General features: G+C 41.5%; 1 protein-coding gene across 1 annotated transcript in view; it reads right to left on the reverse strand.

The window, feature by feature from the left end:
* LOC147717895 (decapping and exoribonuclease protein-like) overlaps positions 1-17,845 on the reverse strand; it is a 91,713-nt gene that overhangs the window by 21,923 nt on the left and 51,945 nt on the right. The window contains exon 5 of the mRNA XM_086924665.1: positions 12,207-12,339. Coding sequence (XP_086780791.1) covers positions 12,207-12,339 — 133 coding nt within the window. The remainder of the gene's footprint in view (positions 1-12,206; positions 12,340-17,845) is intronic.

Genomic DNA, 17,845 nt, shown 5'->3' on the forward strand with positions numbered 1-17,845 from the left:
CGAAAGAAGGAAGAGTGTTTTTCTCAAGATAGATCTAAATCTGGTAGAGTTGGCTTCCAAAGAAGGAGGAGCGTCAGCTCAAGGGCTTCTCTTCGGGGATGACTTTATCCGAGACATGGCTAAATATGTAGGGGCATTCAGCTCCATTAAAAAATCCCAGGAGGATATTAAAAGAGTATTCCAGGACAGAATTTTTGGGAGGGCCGCGGAGGACACGGGGTAAGTTCCCCGGACGTGGACAAAGCAGTTCAAGACCCTATTTCGGACAAGGTTGAAGATTCCAGCAGGCTTCGGGTCATACTCCACCTTCTACCTGCAGAAGCAAAGAGCTTGTGGTGAAGGGTTCCGCTGAGAAAGGAAACAAAGAGGTTTCTTCGCTGGTAAGACTTACCAAAGACCTTTTACATATTCTTCTAAAGGTGGGAGAGAGACTAGCCCAATTCTCTGGGAACTGGAATGTGGTGACGGAAGACCCTTGGGTCTTAGAAACAGTGAGGGTATACAAAATAAAATTCACTGGTACCCCAGTACAAACAAGAATGCCCCAAGAAATGTTTTCCTTCCACAAGGACTCGATCCTAGTATCACAAGAGGTTTTGTAAGCAATATCTTCATAGTAGAAAAAAAGACAAAGGGCTAAGACTGGTGATAAACCTAAAAGAACTAAACAAATGGATGATCTATTACTACTTCATAATGGAGAAACTACACCTTGTAAGAAACATGTTAAGGATAGGGAATGGCTAATCCATCTAGATCTCAAAGATGTATTCTTGACCATCCGAAATTGGCCACGTATCAAAAATTCCTCCAATTCACCCCAGTGGGAAACTTTGGCAATTCGGCAGCCTCCCATTTGGGCTCTCCTGAGCCCCTTGGTGCTTCACCAAAGTTCTTCGCCCAGTAGTAGGATGGCTCAAATCAAGGGGAATAAGACTCACAATATATCTAGACAACATCCTTATAATGGCCCAATCCACTTCACTCAGACCTTACCATAAAACTGTTAGAACACTTAGGGTTCATAATAAAAATCCTGCACAACCCCATGCCAGGAAACACAGTTCCTGGGTTTTGTTATAAACACAACACGAGCGGAATTAAAATTACCTAGGGAAAAACAAAGAAAACTCTGCAAAGACTTGAGGAAATTATTAGGGAAGAAAGAATTCCATCTGAGAGCCCTAGCAAGGATTCTAGGTCTCCTGTCCACTATGATCCAAGCTATCTACCCAGGTCCCCTATATTACCGAGCTTTTCAAAAACTCAAAGCCAAAACGTTAAGAGCAGACCAATCCTACTTCCAAATTATAACTCTGGACATGGATTCAAGGAAAGAAATAAGGTGGTGGTTAAAGAATGCAGAGGCATGGAATGGGAGAGCGATTTTCGGGGAAGCACCATACATAGTGATAGACTCAGATGCAAGCTTAGAAGGATGGGGGGGCCAAATGCAGCAACTCAACAACTGGGGGCCGCTGGACAGAACAAGAGAAGGAGTTACACACATCAACTGTTTAGAGGTACTAGCAGGCTCCTTTGCAATCCTTCTTAATGAAATGTTCTGTCATGCTACGAATGGGCAATGTATCTGCAGTCAGATATGTCAACGAGATGGGGGGCCCTCACTCCAAAGGTTTGACAGATTTAGCCAAATTCTTCTGGGGTTACTGCCTGAACAAAGGCATCTCAATAATAGCAGAACACATTCCAGGCATGAGCAATGGGGCCGCGGATTGGTTTTCCAGGACTTTCAAAGATTACAGCTATTGGAAGTTACACAAGGGAAATTTCCTTACCATCCAATCAATGTGGGGGCCTTTTGGGGTAGACCTCTTTGCAGACATATTGAACACTCAATTACCGAAATTCTTCAGCTGGAAACCGGACCCTCAAGAATTAGGGGTGGATGCTTTCTTTCAGAATTGGAAGGGCCTAACACCTTATGCTTTCCCTCCATTTGTTATGCTACCCAGACTACTGGTACATGCCCACAGGAACAAAGAAATTACAGTGGTAATACCTCTCTTCTGGAGATCCCGAATATTAGAGAAACACTGCGACCCTGAGGGGAAACACAGATCAATTGCCATTATCCTACAGATCACTTCATAAGGCAGTATCACCCCCCATGCTAGCTAGATGGGTGAAAGAGGTATTGAAAGAAGTGGGCATTGAAATTACTATATTTGGTGCACACTACTTTAGGGGTGCCTCAGCTTCCAAAACTTTCTTTCTAGGAGGGAAACCTATAAGATATCATTAGAACTGCAGATTGGTCCAATGAAACAATGTTTAAAAGCTGTTACTTTAGAACTATTAGAACCGCTATTGATAATGTAATAAATGCATTTTATACTTGCATACTGTTAGCCTACGTGTCATGCCATAAAATTTAGATTTTTCACACTCTTGTGGGCATAAAGTCTGGATTTTATTAAAGACACGGAAGCTAAGATTATACCACCACTGAAACACCTTCATGATGGAGTAAAGATTTCTGATTGTATTTCAATTTTATTTATCAGAATACAAAATGTTACGCTTGAAAATTTAAAGTAATAGAAGTTATTCGGTTCTCAACATCAACAGAGAAGGGAGAATGCTACATGTTGATGGACTTTATATGTTACTAGAATGCTATTGAAGTACTAGATTTCTTCAATTGTTGAGCTGCGCAATAAAGAAGATAAAGCAGATTTGCATAATCTTAAGCCTCTGTGTCTTTAATAAAAGTCATATTTTCTGCCCACCAGGCTGTGAAAAATCTAAATTGTCCCATGCATGGCTGAATGTGGAGGGCACCCCTGCCCTGAGTGCCATCTGCAATGGGGCTCTGGTGGTGTGGGGACTCTGTGTGCTGCAGCAAATGTCAGAAATCTAGGACTCATGTCTATCTCACCCAGTCTTCTCTTAGGTCTGGAATGGACCGGACATCCTGCAACAATCCCACAGGCTTGAAGGAAGGAGCCATCACTGAAGTGAAGTGGTATGAGAGGGTCTCTACAGGGAGTGGCTGTCTCTTCAAGGAACACACAGGACATTTTCCTTCAGTAAGAAGTAGCTGTGCAGGAAGGACTAAAGAGAGCACCAAGATGTATAATAGATTATCATGGAGCTATCTTCCAGCAGTTGTGGTGACCCGGCTGCGGCTTCTGCCATCGCTGGTGCACAGCCCATGTGTGCCTGAAGGTAATAGTCTACCTCTGGGTGAGACCCCACAGTGAGAAATTCCAGAAAGGAGGCGCCAGACAGGTGTATACTTGATGTTGGCCACATTCCCCCGGCGCTTGTGGCTCAAGAAGTCACACTGCCACAGTGACAGATGTCGCTCAGAAAACAACTTGTGGTAGCGCCTCACTCCACATTTTGTGCACCGCCACGATACATGGACTTCAGTGTGTGAGCAGCAGGCATCAGTCTCTAGCCACTCCCCATCTGGCATCTGTGGCTGTCACGTCACAGTGGACGACCTCAATCTGGTATGCTCCTCGATCTGTTTGGGTGGTAGGTCTGATTCGGTCTTAGTGGATCTTCCTAGCTGACCCCAGAGAGCAGGAGGGATTCACAGTGGGTGCAGAACCAACCCCAAGTGGGGTACTTCTACAGGACTACAAATCCCAGGGTGCACCGGGGCAGCTTAATTTTATTGTTATTAAAAATATTTACATAGCGCACACTGTTACTTAGAAAGGCATCATAGTGCTGAGCTATCAGAGACCAGTCAAGACAAGAGAAAGCACCTAGAGAATATAAAGCCAGGTTTTCAGGGCTTTACTGAAAGTACTGAGGTTGGTGATGGAGCGGGGCGAGATGGGTAGGGCACTCCAAAAACTTGCAGCCTGCACAGAGAACACTCTGCCCCAAATCTGAACTTATTTAAATTTGAGAAACTTCAGAAGATTAGCATTCGATCAGAGTAGAGATCTAAGCGAAATGTAGCGTTGTAATTTATGTCGAAGCAAGTGAGGCCTGATATGATTAAAAGCTGTGTACACAATGATTTAAACTGCATTTGATTGGCTATAGAGAGCCAATGAAGTAGAGGAGTGACGTGGCAAAGAAAGTGCAAGTTTAGCTGCTGCAGCCTGTATATGATGCAGGCGCTGAACAAGGTATCCTTTTGCACCTAGAAACAAGGCATTGCCATAGTCCAAGCTGCCCAGAATGAAGCTTTGTACCACAACAGGGGCAAAATAAATTTTCAACTAAAGTATCATTTTCCAAAGTGCCCCTGTAGGCTGAAACAATTGCAGGAAAATCTAAGGGCATGAATAGAGAGAGATAATCATTATTTTTGTAGCCTTCCAAATTTCGAACAGGGGACAAAGTAATCGGAATTGAGTTATCCTCCAGCGGCCAAAAGTCTCCTGCCATAGGACGCAACAAGGACCCAGAAAAGCAGCTCATGACCTCAGTCTTATCGCTGCTGAATTTAAGAAAGTTACTTCTGAGCCACTGCGAGGTGCAGTACTGCGCAAGAATTAGTGGTGTTTATAGCATTTGACCTAATTAGTTTGGGCAGTGGTCTTAGATGCACTTTAAATTATGTAATGCTTTAATAAGTGCCTTGAGGAACCCTCTGCTCTGACAAAGGAGCGTAAAGGGAGTAGTTGGATTACCTACATCCTTATTTCTAGAAATTACTCCAGCCACAGGAAAACCCTTCCCTTGACCACTATCTCATCCAGATTTGCGATCAGGGTGTCATGATGCGGACAGGCAAAGTAGTACTTAGACTGCCTGATGGCCCTTAGCTACCACCATCTGTAATATGCAGATCGTTAATTGCTATAACCAAGCCCCTTCCATTTGATGGAGTGGCGGAACCCAAGCTGGTCCACATCTAATAAGGTATGGTACCTCAAAAATCTAGAGAGTCTTTTATTAACAAAGTTCTCCAGAATTTTACAAAGAAACTGCAGAAGGGAAAGAGGTCTGTAGTTACTGATCACTGATGGATCTGCAGAGGTGTTTTTAAAAGAGGAAGCACTGGTGCTCTTTTCCACTCTGGGAGCACCATAGCCATCTCCAGAGATGGATTACATATGGTGGCTAGAGGTGGAGCACTATAGTCAGATAGAAGTTTTCATACCCTGGGAGGTAGTGAGTCCAGACCGGAAGTGATCGGGCTCCCTTGCTGAGAGTAAACCTAGGTGATCCGGCAGCACCGGAGAAGAACATGCATTTGGAGAAATCATGCCTCTGTCCAGTGCCAACAGAGGAGTTGAAGCTGAACATGACATATTTGATTGAGAAGGGAAGATTGCAAGGATATCGATAATCGCCACAAAGCAATTGATTAGGAGCAGCGGATGTAACACACAAGTAGGATTAGACCGAGAGCGAGTGATGGAAAAAATGGTCCTGGTCGGATGAGAATCTGATGGAATTTCCTTTGCAAAGAATTCAGCCTTAGCTGTTTTAACCTGTTTCATATACCTCTTCAGAGTCAGAGAGTAAGCAGGTTTACATTCCAGCGAATAGTTGTAGCGCCAAGCTCTGTAAAGCTTTTAGCAATGGCATTTAACAGCTCACAGCTTGTCATTAAACCAAGGAGCAAAGGGTGCTGATGGGAGAAGGAAATTCCTTCTGGAAGATGCGGGTGAGCGTTTGAGCACCTCACTGACCGTTTTTGGCCTGTTTTTTGACAATTTTTGAGTGGTCGCCCTGTTTTCTCTTTATGACAGCCGCCATTTTGTGCTTCTTGTATTGCACCATATGAAATCTCAAGTTGCGCTGGTGCACCCTATGGAAGGGATACGATTGACCTGGCTGGCAACATACGTGAGGCAAGGCTCTGCTCTGTCCTCCGGGAGCCTGTTTAGCCTTTTTCTTCTGTGGGATACTTGGAAATATAACTTACCTCTATCGCAAATGGCTGCCTTCTTATGTCTTTACTGCTTTAATATATTTTTAAAAGCTTTATTCAGCGAATACCCAGCTTCTGCATCCCTGGGTTGTCCAGCTTCTTTAGAACTTGGATAATTGTAGCTCTTTTTTGAGTGCCTGCTGTTTCTATCTGTCTGCTGAACGACAATTTTTTCTAGACTACGGAGGCAATCCTGAATCTTTCTAACTACCATATGTGGATATTACGAACGTCATCATCTTTTCTCATACAATATTTCCTTACCATTTCCTCATGTTAGCTGAGTGACTCTTAAGAAGTTTTTATTTTACGGTGTGCATTGCTGCTAAGTATTTATTACCCATTGCCTCTCTTAGGCTATTACTCACTCAAGTAAGACAGCACCTGCTATGAATGCACTGTATAGCTTGTTCAGTCTACAACATATAATTCCCCCAAGAATACAGCACTGCAGATGATGTAATATTGTATATTTTCTTGTGCAATTTCGCTTTTTGTTTATATGTTTCTTCCTACATAATAACATTCTCAGTGAAATACTTATAATCAAGTATTGATGGATCATTAATTTTATGGGGCGAGTACATCACTGGAAACCTGCACATATCTCTTTCTCTGCTTTTTCGTGAGAACGCTGCCGCTTTTTACCGTCAAAAACAATTCTCCCTCTCCAGTTAAATCATCAACTATATATATAAAATTAATATTCAAAGAAATACGAGCGTTGAAACCTTTTATGTAAGAAACTAATAGGGCACTCTACAAACTCGAGGATAAATGGTATTTAATTGACAAAGGTGTCTCTGACCTCAAGAAACAGGTCGGTCATATAATAAGACTCTACTTCTACGATTCAAAAGATGCTATTGGAAATAAATTATTTGAAAAGGCATACTGAGGATTTAGAAAATAGGAACCGTAGGAATAACCTCCGAATTTATAGTTTACCAGAAAATGTGGAGGGTAATGACCCTCTACAGTTCTTCAAGGCTTTCATTCTGAAACTTCTAGATCTTCCTGTCTCTACATTGCTCAACATCTAGCATGCTCACAGGCTCGGTCCCAGGTCTACCTCTAATCCCAGAGGTCAAATCATCCTGTTCTTGGAACACATGGACCTCTTAAAATTCATTAATGCTGCAAAAATGAAGAAGCAAATAACATGGTCTACCCATAAATTTTACTTTTCTCATGATGTTGCGAAGATTACAGTAGACAGATGTAAACAATTTCTAGATCTTCGTCCACAGCTCAGAACTATTAATGCTCAATATAGCCGAATTCCCCCTCGCCATTTCAAAGTTACCTATGCAGATAGCATAATGACATATGATGATCCTGCAAAGTAGAACTCTTTTCTTCATCAATGTAGAGAAGGTTCAATTGAATAGTTGCAGCATTGTCTGTTCTCCAAGACTTTTATAGAGTGTTTGTTCTAATATTGTTATTTGCATATATTTTCTTTTGATTAATATAGTCTTTCCTTAACAGCATCTCTCCACACCTTGACGTAATTTACGGATTTTATGAACGTCTGGAACTCCCCCGTGCACCCTATGCTCACATGGATATTCCTACCCTAAGTATGTCTCATAATCGTTAGTTTTATGACATGTACAGTCTCTTTCTTCTTGTTTGTTATATATCTCAGCTATTCTTTTCTCTTCTCTTACCTTCTTCTTTCTTTTAGACTGTATCTTTTTTTCTCTATACATTTTCTATATTTTCAGAAGTTCTACAGTTTGTTCTTTATATCCCATACATTGTTTGCTCATTATAAGCACGGTTCTCATCTACCAATTTCATATTGTCAACATTCAGGGTAACTACTTGGAATGTTAAGGGTTTAAATAACCCAATTAAACAACAAAGAGTTATCTAAATTACATACAGGTATTGCTCTCCTTCAAGAAACTCATATCACTGAAACAGAAGTGTTAAAGTTGAAAACAAATTGGATTGGTCAAGTATTTTTCTATCCTGCGGTACAGAAGAAAAATGGTACTATAATTCTTATTCATAAGAAGTTTAACATTAATACCATTAACCACTCTGCAGACACAGAGGATAGGTGGAATATAGTGGATTTATTAATTGACAAAATTGGCCCTGCAATTTTTAATGTGTATGGGCCCCCAGTAGTAAACAACTTCTTTTCGTTTGATCATAACACACAACATTTGAATATTACTTCTGAATATTTTGTCATGGGAGAAAATTGTAATCAAATTGTTGATCTAATTTTAGATAGACATTCTACAGTTAAATTAATACCTTTAAAAATGCACAAAACATTTTGCATAGCCATTACACTAAAAGCTCTGATTTACTCATGGAGAATAGCTAACCCAAATGCCAGAGAGTATACCTTCTTCTCCCCAATATTTGTCTCTCGATCTAGGATAGATAATATTTTTACCTCAAAATCACTAGCTCAAAACATGATAAATGCTGAAATTGGTTCTATTTTGATTTCTGATCATGCTCTCACTATTGCTGACTTTGATTTATTACCAATTCTTTTACCCAATACGACAAAGGAGATTCAATAATTCTCTTCTTTTAATTCCCACATTTAATAAGCAATTTTTCAGCTTTACCAATGAGTTTTTCATACTTAATGAATCCCAGGAATTTCAAATGCATACATTATGGGACTCCTTTAAGGCCTCAGCAAGAGGATTTATCATTCATTATGTTCAAGGTAAAAGGAAAAATGCAGAAAATGCCTCTAAGTCCTTAATGACAGAAATTAAAAAGCTGGAACACACATTCTATCACCCAAATCTTAAGACTTTCTTCAAAACCTTATAAAGGTGAAATTCCTGTTTAGTAAGTTATCCACTGAACAGGCTTCCTCAATATTGCTCTGAGAAAATGTTAGATATCATGGCGGTTAAATAAGAAAGGTACATTTTAGCTAACTATTTAAAAGCCAAACAAGAGCGTAAAAAGATTGACTCCATTAGGAACTCATATAACCAAATACTTAGTAAGGATGAAGACATACTGAAAGAATTCTCTACCTTCTATAAGTCTGTTTACACCAGGAGACCTTTCACTCCAATTCGCATATCTCCTCATACTGAAACTCCGTTCCTAAATCTACTTTTCATGACCTGGACTTCTCCTTCTTAGAATTTGATATTACTCTTCAGGACATCTCCAAGGCAGTTTTAAAACTGAAACCTAATACATTTCCAAGACTAGATGGGTTCATGTCTGAATTTTATTCTCATTACTCTGCCCTTTTATTTCCATGGCTCCTCAAGGATGTATGACGTTACAACGCATGCTTTTACCACGCATGCTGTTACAACGCAGTTTTTACAACGCATGCTGTTACAACGCATAGCGCTTTGGGGTGCTGGATAGTGAATAGTTTAATTTACTATTCCAACTCCAGTCCCCGTGGATAGTAGGGAAGGTGTTGGATAGTAAATTAAAACTATTCCCTATCCTAGAGCGCCCCCAGTGCAATGCGTTGTAATGGTTTTCGTTGTAAAACCTGTGTTGTAATAGCACTGCGTTGTAAAAGTTTTGTTGTAAAGGATGTTTCCCCTCCTCAAACTTCATCAATTTGTATTTCACTCCCATGCTGCCTCTGATACTTTTCAAGAAAACCTTATTTGTTTAATACCTAAAGAAGGCAAAGATCTCTAACACTGGAGAAATTACTGTTCCATATCATTAGTGAATGTGGATTACAAACTTTTTGCCAACATTTTAGCTCTCAGATTGGATCACTTAGTCCCTTAAATGATTAGCCCAGACCAGGTCAGCTTTATAAAAGGCTGTTTTTCATCTGACACCATGGGACGCCGCTTTAATATTCTTGGAAGAGCTTCCCCATGAGTTAGCTACCATTGCCTTAGAAGTAGAAAAAGCTTTTGATCGCATTAGTTGGCAGTTTATATTCCAAACCTTACAATCGTTTGGCTTTGGCCCCAAAATCTTAGACCAATCTCTTTATTTTATTCTAGCCCAAAAACAGCTATTTTTGCCAATGACCCCTGAATACTTTTCTTTACAGAGAGGAGTACGCCAAGGATGACCTTTATACCCTCTATTGTTTATAATACCTCTGGAAACACTTTTATTACACTTCAAACAAAGCATTCATATATCTGGCTTTTAATATAAGAATTCCCACCTCAAATTATCAGTGTACACTTATGTTATTGTCCTCTATCTCTCAAACTCCTCTCTTTTTTAACTCCTGTGTTTCCATTCCTGCTTTTCAATCTGAAGTTCATCAATTTGCTACTGTTTAAGGATATAAACAAAATTTTGATAAATTTGACATCTTACCACTTAATAAATTATGTCTAAGAGAAAACGTTAGGGATTTGGGTTTTACATGGAGTCCAACCAGAATTAAATATTTAGGTTTGTGGATTACTAAATCAATTTAAACAACCTGTACATTAAACTTTGAAGAAATATCACAAAAACTCGACAGTGACTGTACTAAATAGTATCCTTTATTTTTTTTATCAGGGTGGAGAAGGTTTGGTTCCATTAAAATAATACTATCTCCACATATAATGTACCTAATTGCCATGATCCCTGTTCAAATTCCCATGCATTTCTTGAAAAAAATAGATAAATTCTTTCTATTTTTTTATGGAATAATCAATATCTCTGCATGTCCTTATCACAGTTAAAACTTCCTAAAGATAATGGTGGGGTAAATGTTCCCAATTTCATGATGCTTTTTACCTCAAACAGTCCTCCCGTTGGTTTCAACATAATAATGATATTCCTAAACCTTTATGGTTTTCTATTGAATCCTCATTTATTTTCCCCTTTTCTTTTACGTAATTTTATCTTTCTCGTCTAAGTCCAGATTCCTGTCCTATCCCGCTGTTGCGTAGTCATATAAACTTTTACATTATATGATCTTTCCAAAATCGTCATCTCGCACTAATTTTATCAATTCTTCCCCTGTTTATAATAAATATCAAAATAAATGACAGAATCCTTTTCTGGAAGCTATGGGAGGGAAAATGAGTTTATTTTATTGACCAAATCATTCTCCTTCAGTTCTCCACAGTTCAGTCACTTTTTAACTTACACTATTCATTTAATCAAAAATACACGCAGTTACGTCAACAAATTTGAAACACCATGTCGTCATTGCAGGATGATGATGACATATCATCTCAGTTGATCATATATTACACACTTTATTAACACATAATTTTAAACCTGCTAATATATATACACACCTTATCTCATATTCCACAATTAGAACCAAAACTGCTCTAGAATTACAATGGAAAAACGATTTGCAGGTGCAGTGGTCCACCCATGGTTGGGATAAGATTTGGTCTAAGTTACATTTTCTTTCAAGAGCAGCAAATGTTATCTAAAAAATTTTTTTCACATACAACACATTATTTGTTACTCCTATCCTCTCACAAAGAAAGGAAAGTCGCTACACATAACAGTTGATCGTGCAATGTACCTCATTGTTACCTATTCTATATGTTACTCCTTTGTTCTCGCATTGATGCTTTTTGGTGGCAGGTCTGGGATCATCTTATTAGAATTTTTGAATACAACATCCCATATTCAATACATAATATTTTTTTATATAGTCTATCCCTGTTTTGTTCTTCTCTAACACGTCCTCCTAAGTTACTAGTCATATTGATAGCTATAACTTTTCAACAAAATAACCTTTAATTGGAAAAACAATATGCATGTTTATAATAAATCCTGGTGTATTCAGTTTTCTTCAATTATCGATTAGATAGGGCCTATGTACGCCTTGCCTGTGCTCAGAGTATTTCTTCACTGCCTTGTGATGCTAAAATGGTGAGTACTGCAGTGGATAGAGCCCAGTGGCCCCTGTCCGGGCTGTGGCCCCCAAACCATTCCCATCGCACACACACAGAGCTTCCCTTAGCCCATGTGCAGGATGGTAGAGAGTTCTGTGCTAACTATGAGGTCACACTGCTGTGGAGAATATGAGGGCAGAGCTCTGATGCTGTTCGATGGCAGCAAGCTATGTGCCTAGAGCAGTTAGGCAATAGCTTCAAATTGCAATAGGACCCACATAGCATTCATCCTTGTGGGACAGGCCACCCAGAAATGGTGTATCAGGAGCACCTGACAATTAGGCACATAGCTACTGGTGTGAACTGTATAAATGAAGCATTAATTATTGTGTCAGCTCACAGGCTCCCCCAAACAAAAAGCAGTGTCAAAGTGTCTAGAGTCCACTTTGTTAGCTATTATCTGACCGCACCTTACTCAAAGGCCTGGTGCAGGCTCCCCATCCCATTAACATGCGCACTATATCCTCTCCCCTCCCTGGTTTACCAACCTGAGTCAGGCCTCGCGCTGTGACGTCAAACGTCCTGCATTTCACCACGGTGCGTTCGTCGCGCTTGAAGCCCACGAGGATCCGGGGTACTCCTCCGAGGAAGGACTGCGCCCAATAATGCAGCCTTTTAATACTGCAACGAGGTGAAGGGTGGCAACAGGTAAGTGTGAGTGCAACAGAAAGACAAAAAGGACAGCATTCACCCCAGAACATCCACTCATGCACCTTGGCCTGCTCTCCAACAAATGCACCAACACAATAAACTGATGAGACATTTGCACACATGTATCCTCCATGCTGTCTGTCCTGTGGACTTAAGTTCTGGCAGAGGGAAAAGGCATGGCATGCTTTTTAAATTACAGACACAAAAGTGACATACCTGCAACCCTTGTTTTAATGTTCCATGCCTTCCTACAGATTTACATGCTGTGCACTGCCTTCTCAACCAGTACTTGGCTGCAAAATTCAACAATTATTCTGGAAATGTTATGGAGGACTTATTTTCTCGACTTACTGGAGAGCCACAGACAATCTAATATGTTGTGGACATTTTACATATATTTGAAGAATGTGGCAACTTTGTCCAAAATGGAAGCTTGCCTATTTTGTTTGTTTCATATTTCTGAGACCAATTGCTTTGCAAACGCTTGTTTAATAAATGGTATTTATGTTTCTATAACGTAATACACAATGGATTCAAATAAATATCGGTTAATAGACCGAGTGACAGCCCTTTACTGGTGTTCTCCGGTCTGTTTTTTTCACCTCACTGTTTAGCTTCAGGTTTTCCGTCTTCGACTCCTGAAGTCCTTGGTGAATTATGTTATATGTTATATAGAGATTTGTATCGCGCGCTGCTACTCAAGAGTGTCCTGGCGCGGAGGGAGGTCAGTGACAGAACAGACAGAAAGGCTACACAGATTGCTTGAACAGATGAGTTTTGAGGAGCTTTTTGAAAGTAGCTAGTTCCTTGGTATGTCGCAGAGCATCAGGCAGAGCATTCCACATGGTGGTAGCCTTAACCACAAAAGACTGTCCCCCAAGTGGTGCTCATCGAAACCTGGGAATTACCAACCGTCTTTGGAAGGCAGAGCGGAGAGGGCGGTTGGGAAGGTAAAAAGCAAACCTAGAGCTCATATAGGAGGGGAATGGACCATGTAGAGCTTTATGTGTCAGGGTCAGAATTTTAAAGCGCACTCGCTGAGCCACAGGAAGCCAGTGCAAGTTGTTGAGCTTCTTACGTACGCTCAATCTCCTCTGGATGTTAAACAGGAGCCTGACAGCTGCATTCTGAATAACCGGCAGCTTCCCCAGGAGATACCCGGGGATGGCGATGTACAGGGCATTAGCGTAATCAAGACGCAATAGAATGAGTGCCCTGGCCACCGTCTCCCTGGCAGAGCGGGGGAGCAGGGGAAAGAACCTCCTTAGGGCTTTGAGCGTGCCAAAGCACGTCCCTGAGAGTCGCTTAATCTGTTCACGGAAGCCCAGGTCGGCTCCGAACCAGATTCCCAGGTTCTTGGCGACACCACAATCCCCACTAGGGCAGGGGAACCCAGCGGGCCAGAGGGATTCTCTAAAAGCCGGAGGGAATTGGCCGTAGAGGAGTATCTCGGATTTATCTTCATTGCATTTGAGGCTTGCCTGAGCCAACCAAGCAAATACAGAAGACAGGCATTGCTGGGCCACATCAGTTTGGAGATCGTCACCCTTCCAGGTAAAGAGGAGCTGGGTATCATGGGCGTGAGCCATAATTTGGGCGCCCAGCTTCTCTGCCAGATAGATCAAGGGGGTGAGATTTGACCCAGGACAAGGCCATATCTGTAATGCCGATATCAGACAGCCTGGAGAGACCGCATTCGATATCTGGCGTCTCGTGTTTAGAGACGCCAGATATCGAATGCGGTCGTGTGTCCACGGCGCTCTTTTGGGATATTTAGACATCACCGAGCTAATACAGTAAGAATCAAATGAGGGACTCCTTCAGCTTAACACGGACAGGTGTTGCTACTAATGTGGTTGCTACGTTTTTCTGGTGCCAGTTGCAATATCAAGGTAATCAGAACTGACGGAGTTTTGTTCCTGTATTTAAACCAACCTTGAGTGTGTTTTTCAAATACTACACTCATATGCCTTGTGATTGAGTTCTACGTAAGGACATACCTCTTCATTGATAGATTTGAGGTCACGCTGTATTTATAGATATCTTGCCGGTGGAGCACATCATTAAGTGGAGGCTCACCTATATGAAGTGCTGCCATCGTACGCGTTAGGTTTCCCTGACCGCCCCTGCCCTGTCCTGATGAAGACCCGTAGCTGAGGTGTTAACCCACCCACCAATGCGCCACGGTCGAAACGTCGACAACTGCCCTTCCCCCTATATTTTTTGTGAAACCTGAATCCAGTCCCCCATCCCCCCATCCACTATATTTTGTTGAAATAACAAATCGGTCAGATCTAGTTTTATGGGTCAGGTTTCTGTTGTAAGGAATTGTACCTTATTGTTTCTATTTGAATTGTTCTATCTTTTTATCAAGCTTTTCTCTCACACAAGCACTTTTCCTGCACTCTACTACTGCGCCTGGCAGTTTTTTCATTTGGATTTTGTACAAAGCTTTTTTATGAAATTGTAAATATCTCAATAAATGATGATGTTTGTAATGAATATCTTTTGGAACATCTAATGGGTGCATTGTATGTATATGTATGGACAAGAACACTGTTTAGGTTATTTCTTGCTTAGGATTAATTCCTGTGAATCAGTATCTCTCAAAGAATTGATTTGTTTGCAATACGAAGTATAGGTCTAGGACTATTTTTCCATGTTTATCGCTTGATACCCAGGTCCTAAGACTATTTTGGGTGATACCCCATTTTTTAATGCTTGGCTTCTTTTGATAAACAAAACAGGTGATGGACCGAATGTGGATCAATGTCACACATTCATCCCAGTCAAAAGATCTGGGCCCAAATCCATCGTTTTTTTGCACTCCACACCACCCTGGGTTAGACAATGGCGATATGCAAATCAGCTCTGACCCTGTGCCCCATGGGAACAGTCCAGTCCGAACTACAAAAGCCATGTCCTTCCCAGAACGGAATCAAGCATCCGCGGACCGGACCGGTTTCGAGGTAACACCTCTCATCAGCCCGGCTAGCTTGACTCCAGTGGTGTGGAGTGCCTGGGACCAACGTCTGAGCATCCCCAGCTTCTTTTGATGGCAGCGTAGAATTCTCTTTGGGCGGTGCGGAGTGCAACCTTAGTCCGGGGACAATACTCCAGGCGCCTGTCCCGTTCTAATTTCTTACATCCCATCTTCAGTGTTTTTAAGTGGTCAGTGAACCATGGCTTCGAGGGAGAGCCACGCGATCAACATCACGCGGAGGATTGCGGGAGAGAATTGACGGTCTGGCTGATCCAGTCTGAAAAACTTTCCACTACTCCATCGAGGTCAGAGGCTTTGTCGGGGAGCGTAATAGACAGCGCTCTGGACAGAGCTGGGATGTTGATCTTTTTGAGGGCAGTCCAGGGGCCTTCCCTACGTCCGGGGTGGAGCTACCTATGTCCTACGAAAAACTAATCAGATAGTGATCCGACCAGGTGACCGGCTGCGGATCCCGCATAATAAGCTTAAAATTAGAGCATACTATGTCTAACAGGTGACCACATTTATGAGTGGAGTCGGGGACCTGCTGTGTCAGGTGGGTCAAATTACATAGGTCCAGCAAGTCCCTCGTCCCTGGAGCCAGTAGGTTCTCCAAGTGTATATTCAAATCGCCTAGCAGCAAGAATTTGGAGAACCTGAGCACTCGCGAGGCGATAACCTCCTCGAGAGATTTAATAAAAGTGCCCGGCGGACCTGGGGGGCATTCTTTATATTGCACACATCCTCTGCTCTCTTAGGAAACTCCATTGGCCTTGAACAGCTGCATCCTGGTCCCAAAGTCCTCTTTCTGTGAACTGCACACATCTCCTACCCCATCCTTGGTCCTTGTGGGCTAGTCCTGGTCTTTTGGGGCTCTCCATCAGTGAGTGATGAACACTGAGGAGTGAACAGCAGGGAAGAGTCCTTGTGTTCTGGTAAGGGTCAATTGGCAGCATGCCACATACGTGAGGTGTGAGGAGCAGAGAGGAGTCTGTGTAATCTGGTAATGGTCTTTTGCCTGTTGGCTGCACCAGTAAGTGAGAAAAAACAAGCATTTGCAATGCAATCGGTCTCGCCTTTGGGACCTTATATGTATTGAGCTATGCAGCACATTAGCCTGGGTGCCGAAACATCTATTGCTCTTTAACATGGAGGGAATGTAAACACCAAACCGCGTGACACACTAGGCATGGGAACACACGGAGAGAAATATTGCCTTTCAGCGGGAAATGGTATACTGCAAAGCTCTGTTTTTAATATGAAATCAGGGCCTTCGGTGGTCATATCACTGAAAATGCAAGATTTGAAAAAAATATTGTCCACGGGGGTACTCATGGAAGAAAGTTAAACAGAGGCAGTTGCCAGTAAAAGGGAAAAAGAAGAAAGTCTCTCAGCAGAAAGGAATTCTGGTATTTTACTGACCTCTGCTGGTCGTTTTCTATCAAGGCAGTTAAATAGAGGCATTTGAACAGAAAAAAAAGTCCCTAGGGGGAATCAGACAAGTCCTAGGACTAGTCTCCAGAGCCCACATAGTACATATAAGTAAATAATAAGTATACAGTAAAGTATATACAAGGCTCGAATGCTCGACCTAATGAGGAGTCGGCAATGTCAATGTTTTAAGTTGACAAAACTTAATAGCCATCAATTCAACAATATGTCAGAGACAGCAGAAGGGACATGACACATCATTTCACCCTAGTGAAAGCCATCCCAGGGTTGAAGTCTTAGCCACCCATTCATTATTTCTATAATTTATTTGAGCACTTTTATCCACAGCCGTCTATTTCCTGCTGCTAGGACATAGAAAGGAGTGCAAGTGACACAAAAACACAGAAAATAAACTAAAGAGAGTAAGCAGGTTAATTAGATTTCTACAGCCATTAACTTTCTTGTTAATTCCCTTCATAAACCCTACGAGTAGGGGAAGCAAAGACAGCGCCAAAGAGCAAACAATAGGTACAAACAGATACTCATGGTTACCAACTAATTGACGTTCTTTCTGAAATGTTTTGTTTAAACAATGTATGCATGAAGGACTTGGCAAAATGAATAGCTCACCAGATAATAATTAATCCAGTAACTGTAAATTTGCAAAAGGATTGTCAAAGAGAACATATATTGTTGTTGCAACATTTCACACATGGAAAAGGATAGACAGTCACAGCTGTCAAACGAAACATGGACTGATGTAGGAAGAAGAGGGAAGTTGAGGAGCCTTGCTTTGTCAATGCATTTTGTTTAGTGCAATTGCTTTGCCAATGCTTTCAAAACTGTGCTGGAACAGGTCATCCTGAAAGATGTGTGACACAAAGAGGCAGCAATCTTGAAGGTATAGAAAATAACAGTTTTACACTATAAAGATAGCTGCCATATTGCAATGAATAGGACACTTCACCCCGTGCACTTTTACCCCACGTGCCATTACGTTGCAGTTTTTACACCGCAAAATCTTTAACAACGCAGGGCTTTACAACGCAATTCATTACAACG

This window comes from Lissotriton vulgaris, chromosome 5 (assembly GCF_964263255.1).
Source record: "Lissotriton vulgaris chromosome 5, aLisVul1.2, whole genome shotgun sequence".
Classification (NCBI taxonomy): domain Eukaryota; kingdom Metazoa; phylum Chordata; class Amphibia; order Caudata; family Salamandridae; genus Lissotriton; species Lissotriton vulgaris.